Here is an 18,706-nt window from a genome sequence, read left to right as displayed (position 1 = left end):
CGCTGTGGGATTTGATGGTTCATAATTACACAGTTTTTGATAGCTTCAATAGTATATCTCCAATAAAATTGATCCGAGTTACACCCTCTAGAGTGTGAATTTCAGTCAGTAGAGAAGTCAACAATTTGTTTGTCGCAATGGAACGATTTTGGACTCAGTAAAGACTTTATTCGGATATGCCACAAGGTTACAGTGTCGCATACATGACAATGGTAAATATTAGGAGCCGGCAATATGACCTTCGTTGTAGTTTCGTGAACGATAAAGTATTCTGTCATAGTTGTCGTAAAGTATATAATATATTAATATCTGTCATCTATGATATATACAGAAACATAGACAACAGAGGTTCAGGTCAGTGGCTAGAGCAGGTTCGGTACTGTCAATTCGTGGTACTAGTGGTATCACGGGAGGAATATAAAATTTGACTGCTGACTGGAATTTTAAATACAGAAAGTATGATAAAAAAGGTGTGGTGGGTTCCGATTGGATGGCATCAAGATTTCTACAATAAGTTTTTGAAGCGTTTTTCAGGAAGCCGGAGGTCCCGGAAGGACGAGTTGCGTTTGGAAAAGGGCGCGAAATGCTTAGTGTCCGGGTTTGGGTGACGGCAAATAATACTTTTAGAATTTCTGAGAGTCTGACAGGTCCTGGAAACAAAGAGCTGTAGCTCTCACAAGCTCTGCGCACTCTTGGCACATAAGAAGCTTAACATAACTATTGATTTAACCATCAACGGGTGAATAGAAACTAGGCAGTAGGTTTCATGTGTCGCGTGTCACGTGACAGGTGTCAGCGACAGATTAAGTTACAAACAATCAAAACCGCTTCCCGAGATGGTTCTTGCCGTCTTCATTCACAACGGAGAGGGCCAGCTATCAATCTTTGGGCTAGAATAGAGCTATAGTTTTGCTTCAACCTTCGCTATAACGGTTGTATATGACATCAATTTTTTTCGCGGTTGTCGCTTTATGTCTAGTTTCCCACAATGCTCCCCATTGGATTACGCTATAACCCTCGAAAAGAGGTGCTCTATGCAGGAAACCCAAGATTTCCATACCCATTGTAGATATCTAGCCACATCTTATCACCAAACACAGCGATGTCACTAAAAGAACTGTCTCACAAAATCGTTCAAAGATTGTGCTTTAACGTGTGTATTTTTGCCATCAAATTTTAGCGGCGAGACCTTATATTCACATCTTCCCAGCGCAACAGCAGCTATTCAAAACCTAGCCCTTCTCCGCTAAAAACAATATGTCCAGGAACCCAAATTGCACCGACATATAGCGAGCGAACTCTCCAGAAACATAAAAACAGAAACCACCAAGCTGGTCAAAGTCCGAATGCACTAACCTTCTATCTCTTAAACCCTTTGTAATTGACTTCCTCTGACTTTCGAGCTCTCACACCACCAAACCGCTTTCATCAAGTATTTGATGCTCAAATCAAGCGATTTTGGCCTTAAAAGAAGCATAAAAGACCTCTGAATCGCTCAGGCGCTGATTCTTTAGTCACGAAAAGCTATCTCAAGACCACTGACGCTTGATGGTTCTCTTTCTAACGTCTAAAACCATACTCCTCTCTATCACGTGACTGATTTTCGACCTATAATTTAATGAGATATTGACAATGGCTTATTATATATACTCAAAGCCAAGCTTTTGAACCGTTAACAATAGATCTAAGTATGGTCCGCCACAACCGTTTCTGATCCCACTTTCTTTAAGAGGTAATGGAACTGGACAAGTGCTTGGAACTACTATACGGTGGCCAGCTTTTGCCCGAATCAACTCTGAGAGCATTGTGTTTCAAATTGAAAGAAAAATTGGTCAAAGAATCTAATGTGGTGCATATATCTACTCCAGTGACAGTTGTGGGAGATCTTCACGGCCAATTTCATGATTTACTAGAAATTTTTAAAATTGGGGGAGCAGTACCAGACACAAATTATCTTTTTCTGGGTGACTATGTTGATCGTGGTCTATATAGCGTAGAAACAATATCATTGCTTATTGTGTTAAAACTGCGATATCCCAACCGGGTGCATCTTTTGCGGGGAAATCATGAATCCCGGCAAATAACACAGAGCTACGGTTTTTATTCGGAGTGTTTGAACAAATACAACGGTGGAAGTGGTGTTTGGCAATGTTTCACGGATCTGTTCGACTATCTGGTCCTTTGCTGCATTATCGACGACGAACTGTTTTGTGTACATGGAGGACTATCGCCGAATGTCCAGACAATAGATCAAATTCGGATCATTGACCGATTTCGCGAAATACCGCACGATGGCGCAATGGCCGATCTGGTGTGGTCTGATCCAGAAGACTCTACGGAATCAGCGGCCACCGGTGGGCGCCTTACTGCATCTACGACTCAATTCCAGGTTTCCCCTCGAGGAGCTGGCTACACGTTTGGGCGTAGCGTGGTGGAAAAGTTTTTACAACTCAACGGAGTGTCGCGAATTTATCGGGCGCATCAGCTATGCAACGAAGGTTACCAAGTATATTTTGGTGGGCTTGTCACAACAGTGTGGTCTGCACCCAACTATTGCTACCGCTGTGGCAATAAGGCATCAATTTTAGAGCTATATGATAAAGATCATAGTTTTTTCAACGTGTTTGAAGAAGCACCGGAAAACAAGCTGTTAAATAATTCGGCTGCTATTAGAAACGGTGGGATGCTCAGTGAATATTTTGACGAAAGCTTAGAAGCTCCAGACATGTTTTCGGACGAGTATCAGGTACGGTCCGCCTCTAAACGACACGTGGAATACTTCCTGTAAAATTACGGTGCTGGCACCAGGCCGAGGCCTTTGTTGATTGACTGAAGAAAGGGTTTTGTGAAAAATCATTTCGTGAACTAGCATCGCTGGAGTTACGTTTCGGGACCTACATCGTACTTACTAATTTGTAATCGCGTCCAAAACTCAATGTATCGAGGCGCTGATGGTACATCAATTGAAAATTTGGTAAGTTCTGATGAAGACGAACTCAGCACGACCATAAAACATGGAATACCGAAACTTCTTCCGGCAGCTTTTAACATTTGGTCACTGTTGGAAGATGCGTCGTCCCTAGGCAAAACGGTTACCGGTATAAAGTCAAGTGTCATGCCAATGAACGTAATTACATGCCAATAATACCAAAATTTGGCGATTTGTTACTTTTATCGTAATAAACCTATTACACTCCGTTTACAGGTAATACAATTCCAGATATGTCCCATCATGAACCTCGTAATCATCCAAACTTATGTGATCTTTCAGAATCGAGCCACCTTTTTGAAGCTCGATTTTCGTCCAGGAAACGCCCAATTGGAGCGAGAGAACTTTTTTAAAGTCACCGACAAGGTCCTCGCTCATGCACTTGACCCTAATTTTCTTCCCCAGACGATCATTGACCTCTACTTCTATCATTATTCACTTTGGTCTACCAAGCCGGAAAGCTTCGGTGATGATGAGATGAGTACTGAAATATTAGACTTATTATCCGTGATCCTCGGGATCTCGTGTTGAGTGACCCTAAACCTTCAACATGCTTTCTAAGACCCAAAAAGCTGATGTCTCAGACCGTGAGGCGAAGGTATTGGCATGATATGTGGTTTATCTTTTTTGCACCTATTAGGTGCTCTTTTTTGACCAAATTTCGTGCAAGAATTCTCTATTTTTGAATCATCTTTCCACCAATGACGCGATGATCGTAATAGATCAGTGCATTGGCATTTTTGACACAGTAAAAGATTGAAATCATTCATGAGTTATAAAAGGAGCTCATTAATGGAACTTCTGTTTTGCACGTATGATGTGCCAGTTGCAGGTGGAGCCCGCAGTAGCGATTACGGCAGTAGTATAACTACAGACAGCTATTTTTGGGACGAATTTCACCAAGTTCGCCTGGGCAACACTCTAAAACTGCGATCGACAACATTCAAAGCTCCTTTTCGTTATTCTTTGCAGCATCAACGCATTACTGATAAACCGTTGAACTGCACCTGAAATGCTTTCTCTTTCGCTACAACTTCGATCCTCCGTGAAAATTAAAAGCGCAAACGAATCACTGCAGCTTAAACGACCTGTCTTTCACAATCTTCTGTACAAATACCAAGCGTCTTCCTCGACTGTCACTGGCTTTTCCAGCCTGATCACTATATACTTAGCCTGTCGCTGACGTTATTTTCACGTGGTCCTGCTTTCAAATACGTCTGCGTATCTTAATTCCAACATTAATGCTCTTACCAATGCACCAATACCATTCCTTACAGCTTTTACTCACTTTCCAGATCCAAATTCTGGCCAAAACCCGCATCTGACAGTCCCGAATCATTTTCATCCTGTGTGAAAAAAATCAATTTTTAAAAATTGGAAAATGTAGGGCTTCGTTCCTTGTTCGGGTCCCACTTCCTCCAGTATTACTTGCTACATAGTCATTTTCATTTTACCCTCAATGCCAAGAACCTCGTATTCAGATAGTCAGAAGGAATCTTCAGATTTCTTATAATGTTTTCGTGACACTTGTATTATTTATTAGCGTCAAATCTGAAAAATTTCAAGCATCAAGGGACCCTAGCGATCTTCATCGATTTTAAGCAAGACATAGCGAACTTTTGAATAATAGTTGCGCCATGGTAATCAATCTACTATTTATTGACTCTTATGACTCCTTTTCCTATAATTTAGTGAACTTGATTCGGGCCCAAAATGACCAGGTTCACGTCACCATCATTCATAACAATACATTTGCAACTTTTGCAGAATTGCAACGGTTTTTGATCTATTTTGACTGCATTGTGGTGGGACCTGGCCCAGGAAATCCAGAAAATGGTTACAAAGATGTAGGATTCCTCAATGAAATGTTCAGCAACGATTTACAGGTTCCAGTCTTGGGCATCTGCCTGGGATTTCAAGTGATGTGCCGGGCAGTGGGATGTAGTATTGAGCAATTGCTCGAAATCAAACATGGACAAGTATATACGATGGAAACGGTGGGTCCTGAACTGGCAAAAAAGGAGAATTTAGAAAAACCAATTTTGTTTGAAAACTACCCTTCCAATTTCCAGTCAGTACGCTACCACTCGTTGCATGTGTTAACCGCTAGTGACTGTCAAAAAGTTGTTCCACTTTGCTATACGTCAGATGAAAACGGGAAGGTGCTTATGGGTGCTCAAATTGCAGAAACTCCATGGTACGGTGTCCAATATCATCCGGAGTCCTGCTGCTCGGATTTGGGTGGTCTTCTCATTAGTAATTTCTTGAACATTGCACACAATTACAACAAGTCGCACGCAAGGGTGCAGTCTCGCCACTGTTTAGTGGACGATGACCTACAAAAACAAAATGGAATCGCATTTTTGGATAAAACCATTGATAAAAGCAGTGTCTATGAAAAGAAAAAGCCTAAAGAGGCAGAACTATTCATAAAAGAATGCAGCATAACTCCAAATCCAAGATTAGCTGTAAACATTTGCGATGCTTTGGATGTACCGTTTTTCTTGATGTCTTCATCGACTATACAGAATAATAGAGGCGAATACTCCATAATAGCATTACCAAATGACCAATCAACAGTCTTTACGCACTACGATCAGCTGCACAAGACGCTGGTTCATAAGTGGCGAGATCCCGCAATTGATAAAAACGCACTGGCAGATACATTGTCCGGTAGCGGTACAGATAGAGAAGGAATTAAGTGCATTAACGAATATAAGTCCCAGTTTTGGATAACGGTAGGAGATTTTATGAAGGACCGCTTGGTCTCCAACCGTCCTGACTTGCCATTCGTTGGCGGCCTGGTAGGTGTTTTAGGCTACGAAATGGGCAATTTCACCACGAATAGAGAGACAGGGAAGCCAGTACCAGATGCAAAGCTGGTGTTTATAGAGAACAGTATCGTGGTGGACTTGAAGAAGGGAACTGTCTCTTTCATTTCACTCAGCAATAGCTTCCCCATTGACGTTGAAGAATCTGTTCGTGAGGTACTTTCTGCGGGCAGCGCCGCCTCAACAGTGTCGGAAATGTCAAAGTTGCCAAACGGGGTTGACTATAGCATAAAAATGGCATCGAAGGAAAAATATGCTGAAGCTTTCAATAAATCTCAACGTTATTTGCACCAAGGAGACTCTTATGAAGTCTGCTTAACGTCGCAAACTGAGGTAAGACCAACTGAACGGATTGACCCATGGCGGATATTCAAGACACTGATACAAAGAAACCCGGCTCCGTTTTCGAGTTTTTTTGAATTCAGTGATGTGGAAGCCGGGGTTTCGGATTTGTGCTTATTGTCGACGTCGCCAGAACGATTCTTGAAATGGGACAGAGAGTCGTGCGAGCTAAGGCCTATTAAGGGCACGGTAAAAAAAGATGAATTCTCCACGTTGAAGTCTGCGACTGAAATACTAAAGACGCCCAAAGAGTTTGGAGAAAATTTGATGATTTTAGACTTGATTCGCAACGACCTGTATGAGTTATTGGACACTGTGACCGTGGACGAGCTCATGTCAGTGGAAGAATATGAGACGCTGTATCAGCTGGTAAGCGTTGTCAAGGGACACGGTCTTGAGAAATCGGCATATTCGGGAATTGATCTGCTCCGACACTCACTACCAGCTGGTTCTATGACTGGCGCTCCCAAAAAGAATACAGTTGAGTTGCTACAAAACGATATAGAGACTGATCTCAATGCCCATCTCACCGTATCAGGCGCACGCGGGGTATATTCCGGAGTTACAGGTTACTGGAGTTGCAACGATCGTGGTGACTGGTCGGTTAATATCCGGTGCATGTATTCCTACGACGATGCCGAATCTTGGCGTTTGGGAGCGGGTGGTGCCATCACCGTCTTGAGCACACTTGAGGGAGAATGGGAGGAAATGCACACCAAATTGTCTAGTGCGTTGCAAATATTTCGGGATAATTGAAGGACAGTGGAGAGATGAGAGGTAAGAGGGTTGGTGAATTGCAAATGTGCACATGTACTGTACCGCAAGCTTTTGTAAGACCATTTCAGACAGTGACAAGTGTCAGGAAACGAACATTTCCTGTTGAACACCGTCTCACGAATCCGAACAGTAACAAAATCATTATGAAGAGGGAAGCCACAACAATAACAGCAACAGCGTGAGTATGTAGATAACAAAATCGAGGAAAAGCTGTAGCTTACGCTCAATCTGTGCCAATGCCATTACAGTTCAACACGGTCTAACGGTTTTAGAAATCACTTTTTCCCACCCCGTCGCAATTTGGTGACCTGGTAGGAGAAAAATATAATGCATCCTATATAACTACTCTTGCCATCCTCCCTTGCTGAAAAACTGCCGAACACCTTGAAACAAGGACCAAATCGACTCTAAAAGACTCTAAATAGGTCTTTTATCAACACATACGTTGCAGTCACGACTCAGGCTCATTTTTCTCTTTCGAATCCTTGTTCTAGCGACTTGTTGTGACCATTTTACGTCCAGGTGAGGTTTACACAACAATAAGAGGTTTAAGCCAGCGTTGAAGGTCTTAAAAGTGGTGTGAGTACCGGTTGTTTTGACGTTTTGAAGCAGTTTGTCGTATTTTGTTTATGAAGAATGACCACGACAGTGCCCAAAGTTTTCGCTTTCCATGAGTTCACAGGGGTTGCTGAGGCCGTTGCGGATCACGTAGTGAACGCTCAAAATATGGCACTTACCAAGGAACCGTACGCAATTCGGAACGGTAGTATCAGTGGGAGCGTAGGAATGGGGGCTGGTGGTTCCGGTGTGTCCGCTGGTGCCAATGGGTCGCTTATGGTGCCCCAGTTATCGGGAGCCGTGTCAAGACAGGCCAGTACTAGAAGCATATCTGGTCGTGAACCAAGCACACCAGCCAGCGGAGCATCAAATCCTAACATCAGAGCGCCCAGCAGTAGTAAGCTGAAAAAAATCAAGGAAAAACGTTTTAAAATCGCACTCTCAGGTGGGTCCCTGATTCAAGTACTACACGAAGGTCTACTCAAAAGACGGGACGTACAATGGGGGAAATGGGATATCTATTTTGCAGACGAAAGATTGGTACCCTTCAGTTCGCCAGATTCGAACTTTGGGCTCACCAAAAGTAAAATTTTGGATTTTATCGATGTCACAGCATATGGGGCACCTCGTGTCTTCCACATCAACGAATCGTTGATCGAGGACCCTCAAGAGTGTGCCGACGACTACGAGAAGGTGCTTATAAAGGGCTTTGCTGGCAGAGACTCTGTGAAACTACCGATGTTCGACCTTTTTCTACTAGGGTGCGCACCAGACGGCCACATTGCGTCGTTGTTCCCCAATTTCCAAGAGAACCTCAGAGAGAATTTGGCATGGGTCATCCCGGTGACCAGTGCTCCCAGTGGACCTTCAAACAGAATATCATTAACAATTCCTGTGATCTGCCATTCTCACCAGGTAACCTTTGTTGTCGAGGGTTCCACCAAAGCCCCAGTTGTAAAAACGATCATGGAACGGCCGGAAAAAGGCTTACCCAGTAGTATTGTTAATGAGGGAGCCGCTGGACGTGTGGCCTGGTTTGTTGATGACGATGCTTTGGCTGACGTCTTTGTTACGAAAAAGAAGTACAAATTTTTGGTTCACTCGGAAGAGTCCTAGCAGGTTCACAACGAGAGCTAATAATTTTGGAGAAGAGGGGGGGAAATGGAACTTCTGTAGTGCTAAAAGGCATCAAATTCGCAAAGCGGTTTGTCAGATGGGTTTGTTCAAATGTTCTTTTTTCACCTGCGTGGGAAAGAGCACCATTTCGGGTTTAATGGATAATGCTGTAAAATGGCCCAACATACATATTGTTCTCATGGTTCCCACGGGATTCAGTCCAATGCTTGAATGATGTACTGCCGCAAATGATCAAACACGGTCTTGCGTTCGGTGGTACTTATCCGTGCTATTTTCTATACACAAGCCACTGGGATATGTAGATGAAGTTAAAGAGTAATGTCACCAGAGCGATACCGATCCTACCGAAGTTCGCCCCGGCTACGCCTAGGGTGAGGACTGCCTCGTCTCTCTGTATTTGCAGCGCAAGTTGTGACAACGAGCATATGCTACCCACGATGTCACAGCCAACGCTTTGAATGGGGAAACCCTTCATGCTTTTCCGTTCGAAATTGTGTCTAATCTGCGGTATGTATTTTAAGATGGACATACTGATCTTGAGCGTGTAAAGCTTATTACAGAATGCCAGTGTGTCCGAGTTCCGCCAACCATACTGCGATTGTTGCCATATTAGCTGCAAAGTCGAAAGTACGCCCACAGTGATGAATGAAGTCAAAACCTTGGCATATATGGGCTTCATTCGATTGCTTCCGGTCTGCTTAAATTTCCACAGCCAGGTGCCCATGGCTACTTGGCTCAGGACTACCAAATTCAAAACAAACCCATGCAAACAGTACCAAAAGTCGAAACTGGTCACTTTTGGTCTGGGTGGCTCATCCGCCACTCCGGATTCGTTCTGCCATTTGAAAAGCTGAAGTGACAATGAAATCAGCAGGAAGAAGTATCCAACAATATTTAGCATTACGAAGTCTAAAGACATTGCGGCAGCTGAGTTGCGCCGCCAATTGTTATATACTGGTGGATAAACCGAGACGGACCATGGGATGAGGTACCCATAGCCCAACAGCCGCTCAAGTTCCATCCTAGAAAAGCTTTTGAGTCCTCAATTGGTTGCTTTCTGTCTTTCTCTCGAGTTCGAGATCTAGAGGCACGGTATGCCAACTTGAGTAAATTAACACCTTTCGAATCCATTCAAAAGGAGAGAAAGGTCAACAGCCAACACAGCCCAATATGACCTGTTTACAAGAATGAAAAGTGTTAACGCAGTAGTGTTTCATGAATTGTTTATCCCAGGTAGGTTTGGTACTCTGTTTCTCTGTCACTTGTATCATCTATGTCGTTATATATCAGATGTTTCTTCCATATGCCTGCATACAGAGAACGTAATCTTCACACGTAACCCATTGGCTCGGAGGAAGTATTGCTTTCGATCATCCGATGATTATTTGTGGCTCTTTGAAATAAAAATCTGCCGTCCTGAAGCGAATATTCGTAGTCTTCGTCCAAACGAGAACGGTTAATAGCAGCAGGCACTACTGGCTGCGAGGTATCAACACCACCACTCCCACCATCCGGATTTGAGGGGTCTGCAAGTATGCCGAAAAGCTCGTAGCAGTATTCTTTGCCGAGAACTTTGATGAGAACTCTGTTTTTGAGATCGAAAAAATAACCCAAAGGTACAGCGATGATGAAGATCACTGGCAAATATCTGTTGAGAATATCAACTAGTGGAATCAGCTTCAAGTCGCGATACAGAACTTTCTCAAAACCACATTCCTGGACTCCGCTTGCATGAGAAATAAGAGTGATAAAGTTGAAGCACAGTGGGAGCAAGAGCCGACTGGAATAAAGCGAAAAATAGAGCGCGTTTTGAGGACTACTCTGTCCATTGGGTATCAGATGCAAATTAGCAAATTTGAAACAGCTCATCGCATACAGGGAAGCCAGGGTATTGTACATGAGAATCGATATTTCGAGCATGAAGTTAAACCACCGTCCGCCTTCGAAAAGCTTATCGTGCGCAAAACGAGAAGGAGTTAACTCAAGAAAAACCACTAGACTCGAAATAGCTAAGCACAGCAGCCCCAAGACCCATTTCCCTACTTTTCGAGTCCACGAAACGGGCTCCACCTGAGATTGTGCTAGACTGTGAATGATACGATCTGACTTGGTCTGATAATAAAGATAATTGTAGTACTCGGTCTTGAAAGCATTGAAGCGTTCGTTTAGCTTGTTCAGAGTCGAAGCCGACTGATCCCTGCGGCTTGTCACGGGCAATTGAATTTGTTTCTCATTTACCAAAGACTGTACCTCCAGCTTACACTCGTTCAAAGCCTGATTAAGAACAACATCGCCATTTCTGACCTCGGCCATTGAAAGGATCTTCGTGGCATATTCGGTCAGAGCTAATCGAGCATCGTTGGACTCATCATTGCTCTTGCTCAGCTCCACAAACAACTTATTTTCGTTATCGTTTTCTAAAAGGATGTCTTTCGGCAAGAGTATAAGGCCCATAGAGAGCAGAATCAGAGTGTATGACAAGGAATAAAGATGAGAAAGTGAAATTATCAAGGGTTTCAAATCTGCCATACCCCGCTTTGCACCAAATTCCAAATAAATGATACCACCAATCAAACCTAATGCACAAAGGGCATAAAACTTGAAATTGGTGAAAATCGCCTTCTTGACCCGGTTCAAAACCGGTCTCTGTTGTGAGGTGTCTCCATGTGTGGGGAAAAGATATTTCAAATCCAAATAAGAGATCAAAACGGGCAAAACAAACCAGCAAATCGCAAATTCGGACCAATAGATTATATACCACAACAGAGAAACGTCTGGCATTTGATCTGAAGATTGTAGATCTCTGGAAATCCATGGATTCGAGCGACGCAATTGCGGTCCATTAGTACCTTCAGGATGCTCTGATGAAGACGCTCTTGCCGCGTAAAACACATCCAGCGGTAGAAGATAGGTAATCGACAGAAGAATCCACATATTCAAAAGTAAGATCGCCAGTGTGAATGGGATCGTATTTTTGTGCCGTTTGAACGAGAGGTACCGATTAACAAACAGAAAAGAACATACTGCTGTGATTCCAGTAGCAGCAACTATGACCAGCCAGAACAGCATAGCTTCGCAGAGATTCTGTTCTCGACGAACAACCGTATATGGGCAAGGTTTACGGTTCTATATTCAGTTATATTAAGATTCGTAGTTTCGTGTATGGTGATTGATAGCTTATGAGCCGGTACAGTGCGAACTACGCCAGATGTAAGGGAAAGGCAACAGTAACTGGACATAAGCTCGAGCTCTAATTGACCCTGACTGGCAGCTCCATTTTATGAACAGAAACAGCTCTGTTGAAGGCCTTGAATTTATATCGCTATGTACGGATATGTCGTTTATTCATAAGGTGTAGCTCCCTTGCTCAAGAAGCCGTTAAAAGAGCATTTGTAGGGCTTTCTAGAGTGTCAATTACTATTTTTCGTACCATTTTAACATCTTTGGGCACTCAGAAAACGACATCTATTGCTGTTTGGGGTACGGGGTTTATAGGCCTGCCATCGCACAAACACCGTGCCCTGAGACATTTCTTCGAGAATTAGCACTACCTATAGCGATTAAAAGCTGATTGAAGCACCGTTGAGACTCGACTGCCGAGTGAGTAAGAACTTGGTCATTTAATAGGTAAGTTTCTTACCACGTGACTAGTGTCAGCGACGGGTGAATTGAAAATGATACATTTAACTCTGTAACCAATGACCACCTTGGTTTCAAAGCGTAGCTTGATGCCTGAGTGTGCTTTTGAATGAATGCGTCAACCATAACTGTCATCAAGAAACTTTTAGCGTCGGCGATGCATAACTATTACCCCGAAATAAAAAAACACTCAGCACACAGCCCTTCGAAAGAATTCGTCAAAAAGATATGATAGCTACAATAACCTGAGGAAAAAGAGGTAATCCTTGGCTACTTCAACGAATTTAGTCATGTTAACTCTCTTATCATTTACACTCACGTGTCAAAACACCAACTCATCTTCGTGAGACAAAACCGGTATTCAAAAAAGGCCAGAAACCCGCGCTTCAGGAAACCCGACTTCTGCTCGATGTTTGAGACAGTATAGCACAGCCCAAAACTGCACAAATGTCGGTTTATCACCACCTTTTCTTCGTTGTAATCAAAAAGCACGTGATGTTAAGTTTCGCTACTATCTACACTATATAGGTCAAGGTCTCAAAACCAACTTTCCTCCAGAACCAGAGCCACCTACAAAGTGCTCCACAAACCGCGCCAAATGAGCTCTCAATGGGCCAAAGAAACTGTTCTCACCCGACTGGCTCCCAATGCTGCTGGTCTGCTGGTTTTTGACGAAAATTGCAATGTTCTTGAAGCCTCTGGCGTAGGAAAAGACAGGCTGGAAGATATCATAACCATCAACCGAAGTGAGCTCGATAGCGATGGATTTGGGTCTCTGGAAGGTCCCAACTTGAATCTAGCCGTTTACAAACGCGACGGACACACTGTTGTTATTTACAGCAGGCGTAATAACTAGATGTACTCTTCCTCATTGCACATTACCATGTATACTATATAATCAATCGAAGCAAGCTATAAAAATTTTGTTTCTGGGTTCGTGAAACCATCCGGAGTTGTGTTAACCAGAGCTTTTCAGATAAACCCTCCACCACCGCCGTGGAAGTCTGGTCTGCCAAACGGATCGTCGAAGCGGGCACCCGGGAACGGAGGTTTAGGACCTCCCGTTGAGGAGGGATCTCCACTTAGAGGATCGGATCTAGGATCTGTAGGATTCCCTCTAAACGGATCAAACGTCATTCCTCCTGGACCGTTAGAGCGATTATTTGCTCCGGGAAACTGCTGTGTTGGATCTTGCAAATTAGGGTATTTTTGTCCATTTGGGTACAGATCTTGTTCACCATAGCCCGATGCTAGTCCAGGAACTCCAAATTCACCTGTTGCAGGGATTCCAGCGTTTTGATTGATTTCGTATTCGTCGTCGAATCGTGGCATGTCATGAATACTGCTCCTTCTACGGGAGGGCTGGCGACCCACAGGTAAGGGAGGGTTCCCAAATTTCAGCCTTTCCAGTCTCTGGTGAACCGCTGCATAGTCTGGAGATGTTAAGTTCATATTCTCAGGCTCGCCTTGCGGTTCATGACCCGTTGAAGTCCCGCTTCTTAAATGAAATTTGGCTTCCAGACTGGTATCAACGTAGGGAGTATAAAAATCGATTGCACGGCTTCTTACCACCGGAAACGGAACTTCGAGGCCATTGTTGAAAAAGTCTCTTTCGTAGTTGAAAATCTCTTGGACAAGAGGCCTTTCCTCTAAACATACACTAATCATGCATTTCTGGCCGCCGCTTAAATCCATCAAGATCACCTCCACAGCATCACACTGATCGCATTTAAACTTCTGACGTAGTGCTTGAGGATTAGCGCTCAGTTGTAGCTCGATATTCTTGCGTCCAACCTCTTTAAACTGTATATTGGCGTTATCTGCCAGAATGTTGCAATGACCCAGATAAATAACGAAAAAGTGCGCTACAAGCTCCAATTTGTTGCTTATCTGGTCAGTTTCGGATTGTGCACTCATAGATACTTATTTATATGTTCGTTATAGCTAAAGAGACTCCCTATGATGGTCGATCTTCAGGTCGAAGGTTGCTTGATCCTTAGCTCATCGCGGTGATCTTATTAAGGGAAATGACACCTAGAACGTGATCGACTTGACTACAAAATAGTGACACATTTTGAATTTATTACACAGTAACTTTTACACGTTGTTGTTCATCCTACGTTCGATGGATTTGTCGTTGATTATTGAATTTGATAACTTCATGAAGCTAGCCCAGGTCTTATTTGAGCTCGCTAATTTCTCCGTCGCGGGCTACCAAACCCATAACGTTCAAAAACAAGTTCAAATCCTGGTAAAGTTTATCACGCTGGTACAAGGCAATCTGTTGCTCTTCTGTAGGCGAGGAAGACACTAGTTGTTCCGCTCTGCTGATGGTTCCGAAAATTTCCTCTCTGATCTCATCAATAATGACCCTTTGGTGATTTAGTTTACCACTGAGAGCCAACGATGCCAAAAACTGCCAGATATAGGACTGGTCGTAGAATTGGTGCTTCACAGATTGACCAGTGGTGGCGGATGTGAGCGTGCCAGTAGTGGACGCAGCGACAACCTTGGAGGTATATTCGTCAGGTGGGAAAACTATTGCAAGCTTGGTTTCCAAAGACGTGAATAGTTTGTCATAAATTTCATTCCACGAGGAAGCCTCCATGGAAGATAGTACGTTTCCTCTGCTGACGTCCTGCTTGATAAGAGCTGCACGGGATATGAGGACGGTAATGAGATTTAGACCGATCTTAGACGTGCTAATGAAAGACACATTGTTATTTTTCACCAAAGCCAAAAGTAGCCCCAATACCTCAACGAATTCCGCGGAGCTTGACAGGAAGGACACAATAATTTTGAGGAAAACAGATTGAAACAATTCTAGCTTTTTGAGCTGTGTGTCCGTTGGATCTGGGTTGGTCTTGTACGAGCTTGTAACAATGATGTTCAAGTGCGACAATTCACTGAAGAAACAGTACAGTAACTTCAGTTTCTGTTCCTTATTCAAGAAATTAAAAATGCGAGGCATGATCTTCACACCTTTGTCGAACGACAAAATAGAAATGAATGGTGAGACCTCGTAAGCGTCGTCAGCAATGTGTAGTGCTTCCCACAAAGCGGTACTATCAGTTTCCTTGCCACTTCTTAGCTGCGCTTCCAACTCCAAAACTTCGGCATACACTGTTTCGATTAAAGACAAAACGAACTTTCTGCCGCCTGAACGCGAGAGAACGGCACGCTGGTCCACGGAACGGAAAGCGTAAGAAGAACGTCTCCTAGCCTTTGAAGAGGATGAAAGATCAACACCATTCATACTCTGCACAACATCTTCGATAGCTGAAGATTCGATCTCCTCTTCATCACCTTTCTGCAAGGGAATTTGCAGTTGTCTTCTTGGGGCTTTACTATTTCTCACAGATGAGATTTTTCCCAAGACACCTTCTTTGGCGCTATCCAAGTTTTCGCGGCTCTTATGTGGCCTTTCCTTCGCCACAGTTACTGCCTTTTCAACTTGACTTTGCATCCTTTGCAGAGCAACGTCGGCACGCTTGTAACGACCGCCCAAACGGTGGCCTGAATGTTCCAAATAAGCACGAGCAATGAGGCCCTTGTTGGACTCACCAACGATACCGCCGCGTTGAATAATCTTGTAAACCTGGAAATAGAAATCCTCGTTGTAAGGATCGTCCGTGACAATTTGAGACAATTGATAGCGAGTGATGAAATCTTTGTCTCTAGGAGTCATCACACCACTGTGTCTCAGGATTTTGTCGACCTTGGCCTGGCGAACTTGAAGCTTTTTGATTTCCTCTGGACTTAAAGCCTCTTGAACTTTACGCACTGAGCCACGCCGAATACCTCTTGGAGTACTCTCACGAGAGTCTTGCTCTCCGACAATCTGGCCTCTAGAGTTAGGTGCTGATCTTACAGGCTTTGCAACCTGTGGAAAGATACCAGGGGCTGATGAAGCGGGAGACTTTGTGATAGGCGCTTGCGCAGGAGGTGTAGCTGATAGTTGGCTCAAATCAGGTGACTGCGAAGCACTAGGTCCCAAGAAGGAAGATTGGGCAGATTGCTGCGTTGCGGCAACAGGTTGTTGTTGTTGCAAAACGTGTGGGGGCTCGGGATATTGCTGGGGAAGGCCCGGCATGGGCAAAGACACCGGCATTGGGATTGGAAGACCTTGTGGTAATCCTTGGGGAATGCCTTGAGGCATACCCTGAGGTAAGCCCTGGGGAATTCCCTGAGATGGGCCTTGATGTAAGCCCTGGGGAATACCCTGGTAGCCAGCTTGTGGCATAAAATGTTGTGGGGGGTAGCCATATCCCACAGGAGGTGGTGGAGGCATGCCACCGACATAACCGTGCTGCGAGTGCTGGGACTGCTGCTGCTGTTGCAATCTTTCGATCTCTTCCATTGAAAGGACCTGGTGTTGTTGCTGATACTGCTGTGGTGGTACGGCTAAAGCCTGGTTCGTCCATAGCGATTCCATTGGAGTGAAGTCCATGCCATCATCGTGATAGCCAGAAACCGATGCCTCAGGACCAGTAGAAGCAGCAGCAGATGCGTAAGAGCGATTCATATTGATATTTTGCTGATTTACAGCATTTGTATGGCCCACAGCGTCCAATTCACCCCTGCCATAACCAAAATCGAAATCTGCGCCCATTTCGGTAGTATTTCCGAACGTCTCGTCATTCAAATAATCGTCTTCCTCCTTCTCATACCCTCCAAAGCCCCGGTACGTGTCTTCGAAATCCATTGCGGCATCAGGACCCTTGCTTTTATGGGTTCCAGTCTTTTTTCGGGAGTCTCCTTTGGAGCCCTTATTTTGGCCCGGAAACCCTGTTTCAAACCCGAAAAACGACATGAAAATGTGCAGAAAAGCTGGCTTGATAAGTGCACAGATTTACTGCCAAATAATAATCGGTTCTAAGGTGTTTTTGAGGGCGTTTAAGTGCGGTCTTTTCTTTCAAAACTTTGGCAAGTTGGTGATTTGCGGAGGATGTAATTGATATTATAGTGATACCGAAAATTTTTGAAGAAAGTTGTTATATCGTTATGTACGTTGTGGTGGAACTGTAATTGCGGTAAATCCTTGTACTGGAGTTGAATTGAAGTCGTGTATAAGTGCTATTATCGAAAGCATCTAAGCTGGTAAAACGATCGACTATCCTGTTCCCACTCAGTAGGAAAAATGTTGCCAAAAAAGTTTTAATCACTTTTTACGAGGTGGTGTACCTCAGAACCATCTCATCGATCAGTGTCGTCCCGAGTCGTTTCTAGTACACCATTTTTCTACCTGTGATTGTGCGGCGTGTTTGTTGCTCAGATTCGTCAGTTTCCCCCACTTTAGCACGATTCAAAACCTTGATGAAAGAGTCAACTCTGTAGCGCATACGTGAGTGCATGTAGGCCTTGGAACACTTGATATGGTAGTGGAAATAGTTGCGGAACAGCGCCAGATGGCACACCGAGGAAAACTGCAGCTCTGGAGTCTGGAAGTGGCGTGGGAATAGTACAAAAGTGATGAACCTTCTATCTTTGTCGGTGCGACGGTTGGAAGTCACAGACGCAGTTTCCAAAGGAGGCTCGTGCGAGAACAGCACCTGGGGTGCAGACTGGATGCTCCGGTTACGCTTTCTAGCGTCCACGAACTCTTGTAAAAACACTTTGCCAAACACTTTGTCGGTTTCGTCCTGGAAAAAGGTCTCGAATATGACCGTTACACGGTCATTCGAGGGCTTGATATAGATGCTTTCGTCGTCCCTGTACTGCAAATGCCTCAAAACGCCCGTGTCGTTCGATCCGGAAAATGAAGATGGATCCTGCGTCTGTTGGCTTAGCACAGAAAACTCCTGGAAGGCCAATTGGAACGCAAAGCTCATCACGTGGATCTTGAGCAACGATAGCTGCACCATTGCCTCCGGTTGCAATTGAGCCAAGTCCACTTGTAACGTATAATCGTAGCCCTGTTCCGGTTGCTGAGTTGGTGTGATTCCGGGGAAATTTGAATATTTGCTTTCTAGGTGTTCCAAAAACCCGTTTCCACATTTCAAGGCACTTTGCCACACCTTGGTCTTGATACTCAGCCATAACACAGTTTTGTTTTCCGGTGTATTGGAAACATGTAGTGTAGTATAGTCGAAATCTGAGATAACTCTATCTAAACTTAAAGGAGCACCGTTTTCATTTGCATTCCACGCTTCCGTGAGCGTTTTTTGTACCAGTAAGTTCTCAGGTCTCAGGTGAAGCATAATATCTGTTAGATGATAATCGATTGCGTCGTTGTGGTGTCTCTGACGCGAATGTTTGGTTTGATTCGAACGAGTTCTGAACTGGATTAAGGTCCATATGCTATAGATTGTATAATTAATGTCCTTATTAGGTGAAAGAAACTATGGATGTACCTTCGTACGAAAACCATGAAATCCTCACCTGCGAGCTATCAAAATGCCCAATTGTTACCGTATGCGTATCTTTGTGTTTC

At 44.0% G+C, this 18,706-nt stretch overlaps 10 protein-coding genes across 10 annotated transcripts; 4 read left to right on the top strand and 6 right to left on the bottom strand.

The window, feature by feature from the left end:
- Nucleotides 1–1,735: 1,735 nt before the first annotated feature.
- Nucleotides 1,736–2,788, top strand: PPG1 (LALA0S02e06986g1_1; the record flags this gene model as incomplete). The annotated part of the gene is made up of 1 exon (XM_022773865.1): nucleotides 1,736–2,788. One exon carries the CDS (start codon nucleotides 1,736–1,738, stop codon nucleotides 2,786–2,788), a length of 1,053 nt encoding a protein of 350 aa, XP_022627348.1.
- Nucleotides 2,789–3,199: 411 nt separating this feature from the next.
- On the bottom strand, nucleotides 3,200–3,421 carry HUB1 (LALA0S02e06964g1_1; the record flags this gene model as incomplete). The annotated part of the gene is made up of 1 exon (XM_022773864.1): nucleotides 3,200–3,421. One exon carries the CDS (start codon nucleotides 3,419–3,421, stop codon nucleotides 3,200–3,202), a length of 222 nt encoding a protein of 73 aa, XP_022627347.1.
- A 1,205-nt stretch (nucleotides 3,422–4,626) lies between these two features.
- Nucleotides 4,627–6,918, top strand: ABZ1 (LALA0S02e06942g1_1; the record flags this gene model as incomplete). The annotated part of the gene is made up of 1 exon (XM_022773863.1): nucleotides 4,627–6,918. The coding sequence occupies one exon, from the start codon at nucleotides 4,627–4,629 to the stop codon at nucleotides 6,916–6,918; it is 2,292 nt and encodes a 763-aa protein (XP_022627346.1).
- A 657-nt stretch (nucleotides 6,919–7,575) lies between these two features.
- Nucleotides 7,576–8,613, top strand: SOL1 (LALA0S02e06920g1_1; the record flags this gene model as incomplete). The annotated part of the gene is made up of 1 exon (XM_022773862.1): nucleotides 7,576–8,613. The coding sequence occupies one exon, from the start codon at nucleotides 7,576–7,578 to the stop codon at nucleotides 8,611–8,613; it is 1,038 nt and encodes a 345-aa protein (XP_022627345.1).
- A 289-nt stretch (nucleotides 8,614–8,902) lies between these two features.
- Nucleotides 8,903–9,655, bottom strand: ERS1 (LALA0S02e06898g1_1; the record flags this gene model as incomplete). The annotated part of the gene is made up of 1 exon (XM_022773861.1): nucleotides 8,903–9,655. The coding sequence occupies one exon, from the start codon at nucleotides 9,653–9,655 to the stop codon at nucleotides 8,903–8,905; it is 753 nt and encodes a 250-aa protein (XP_022627344.1).
- A 308-nt stretch (nucleotides 9,656–9,963) lies between these two features.
- On the bottom strand, nucleotides 9,964–11,703 carry LALA0_S02e06876g (LALA0S02e06876g1_1; the record flags this gene model as incomplete). The annotated part of the gene is made up of 1 exon (XM_022773860.1): nucleotides 9,964–11,703. The coding sequence occupies one exon, from the start codon at nucleotides 11,701–11,703 to the stop codon at nucleotides 9,964–9,966; it is 1,740 nt and encodes a 579-aa protein (XP_022627343.1).
- Nucleotides 11,704–12,871: 1,168 nt separating this feature from the next.
- On the top strand, nucleotides 12,872–13,129 carry LALA0_S02e06854g (LALA0S02e06854g1_1; the record flags this gene model as incomplete). Its single annotated transcript, XM_022773859.1, has 1 exon — nucleotides 12,872–13,129. The coding sequence occupies one exon, from the start codon at nucleotides 12,872–12,874 to the stop codon at nucleotides 13,127–13,129; it is 258 nt and encodes an 85-aa protein (XP_022627342.1).
- A 116-nt stretch (nucleotides 13,130–13,245) lies between these two features.
- Nucleotides 13,246–14,190, bottom strand: FUB1 (LALA0S02e06832g1_1; the record flags this gene model as incomplete). Its single annotated transcript, XM_022773858.1, has 1 exon — nucleotides 13,246–14,190. The coding sequence occupies one exon, from the start codon at nucleotides 14,188–14,190 to the stop codon at nucleotides 13,246–13,248; it is 945 nt and encodes a 314-aa protein (XP_022627341.1).
- A 262-nt stretch (nucleotides 14,191–14,452) lies between these two features.
- Nucleotides 14,453–17,086, bottom strand: PAT1 (LALA0S02e06810g1_1; the record flags this gene model as incomplete). Its single annotated transcript, XM_022773857.1, has 1 exon — nucleotides 14,453–17,086. The coding sequence occupies one exon, from the start codon at nucleotides 17,084–17,086 to the stop codon at nucleotides 14,453–14,455; it is 2,634 nt and encodes an 877-aa protein (XP_022627340.1).
- A 412-nt stretch (nucleotides 17,087–17,498) lies between these two features.
- On the bottom strand, nucleotides 17,499–18,473 carry ARC35 (LALA0S02e06788g1_1; the record flags this gene model as incomplete). Its single annotated transcript, XM_022773856.1, has 1 exon — nucleotides 17,499–18,473. The coding sequence occupies one exon, from the start codon at nucleotides 18,471–18,473 to the stop codon at nucleotides 17,499–17,501; it is 975 nt and encodes a 324-aa protein (XP_022627339.1).
- Between the last annotated feature and the right edge of the window lie 233 nt (nucleotides 18,474–18,706).

The sequence above is a fragment of the Lachancea lanzarotensis genome, scaffold LALA0S02 (assembly GCF_000938715.1).
Source record: "Lachancea lanzarotensis genome assembly LALA0, scaffold LALA0S02, whole genome shotgun sequence".
In the NCBI taxonomy this organism is placed as follows: Eukaryota; Fungi; Ascomycota; class Saccharomycetes; order Saccharomycetales; family Saccharomycetaceae; genus Lachancea; species Lachancea lanzarotensis.
Note: the sequence above shows the minus strand (reverse complement) of the source record. Positions and strands in the feature narration are given on the sequence as shown.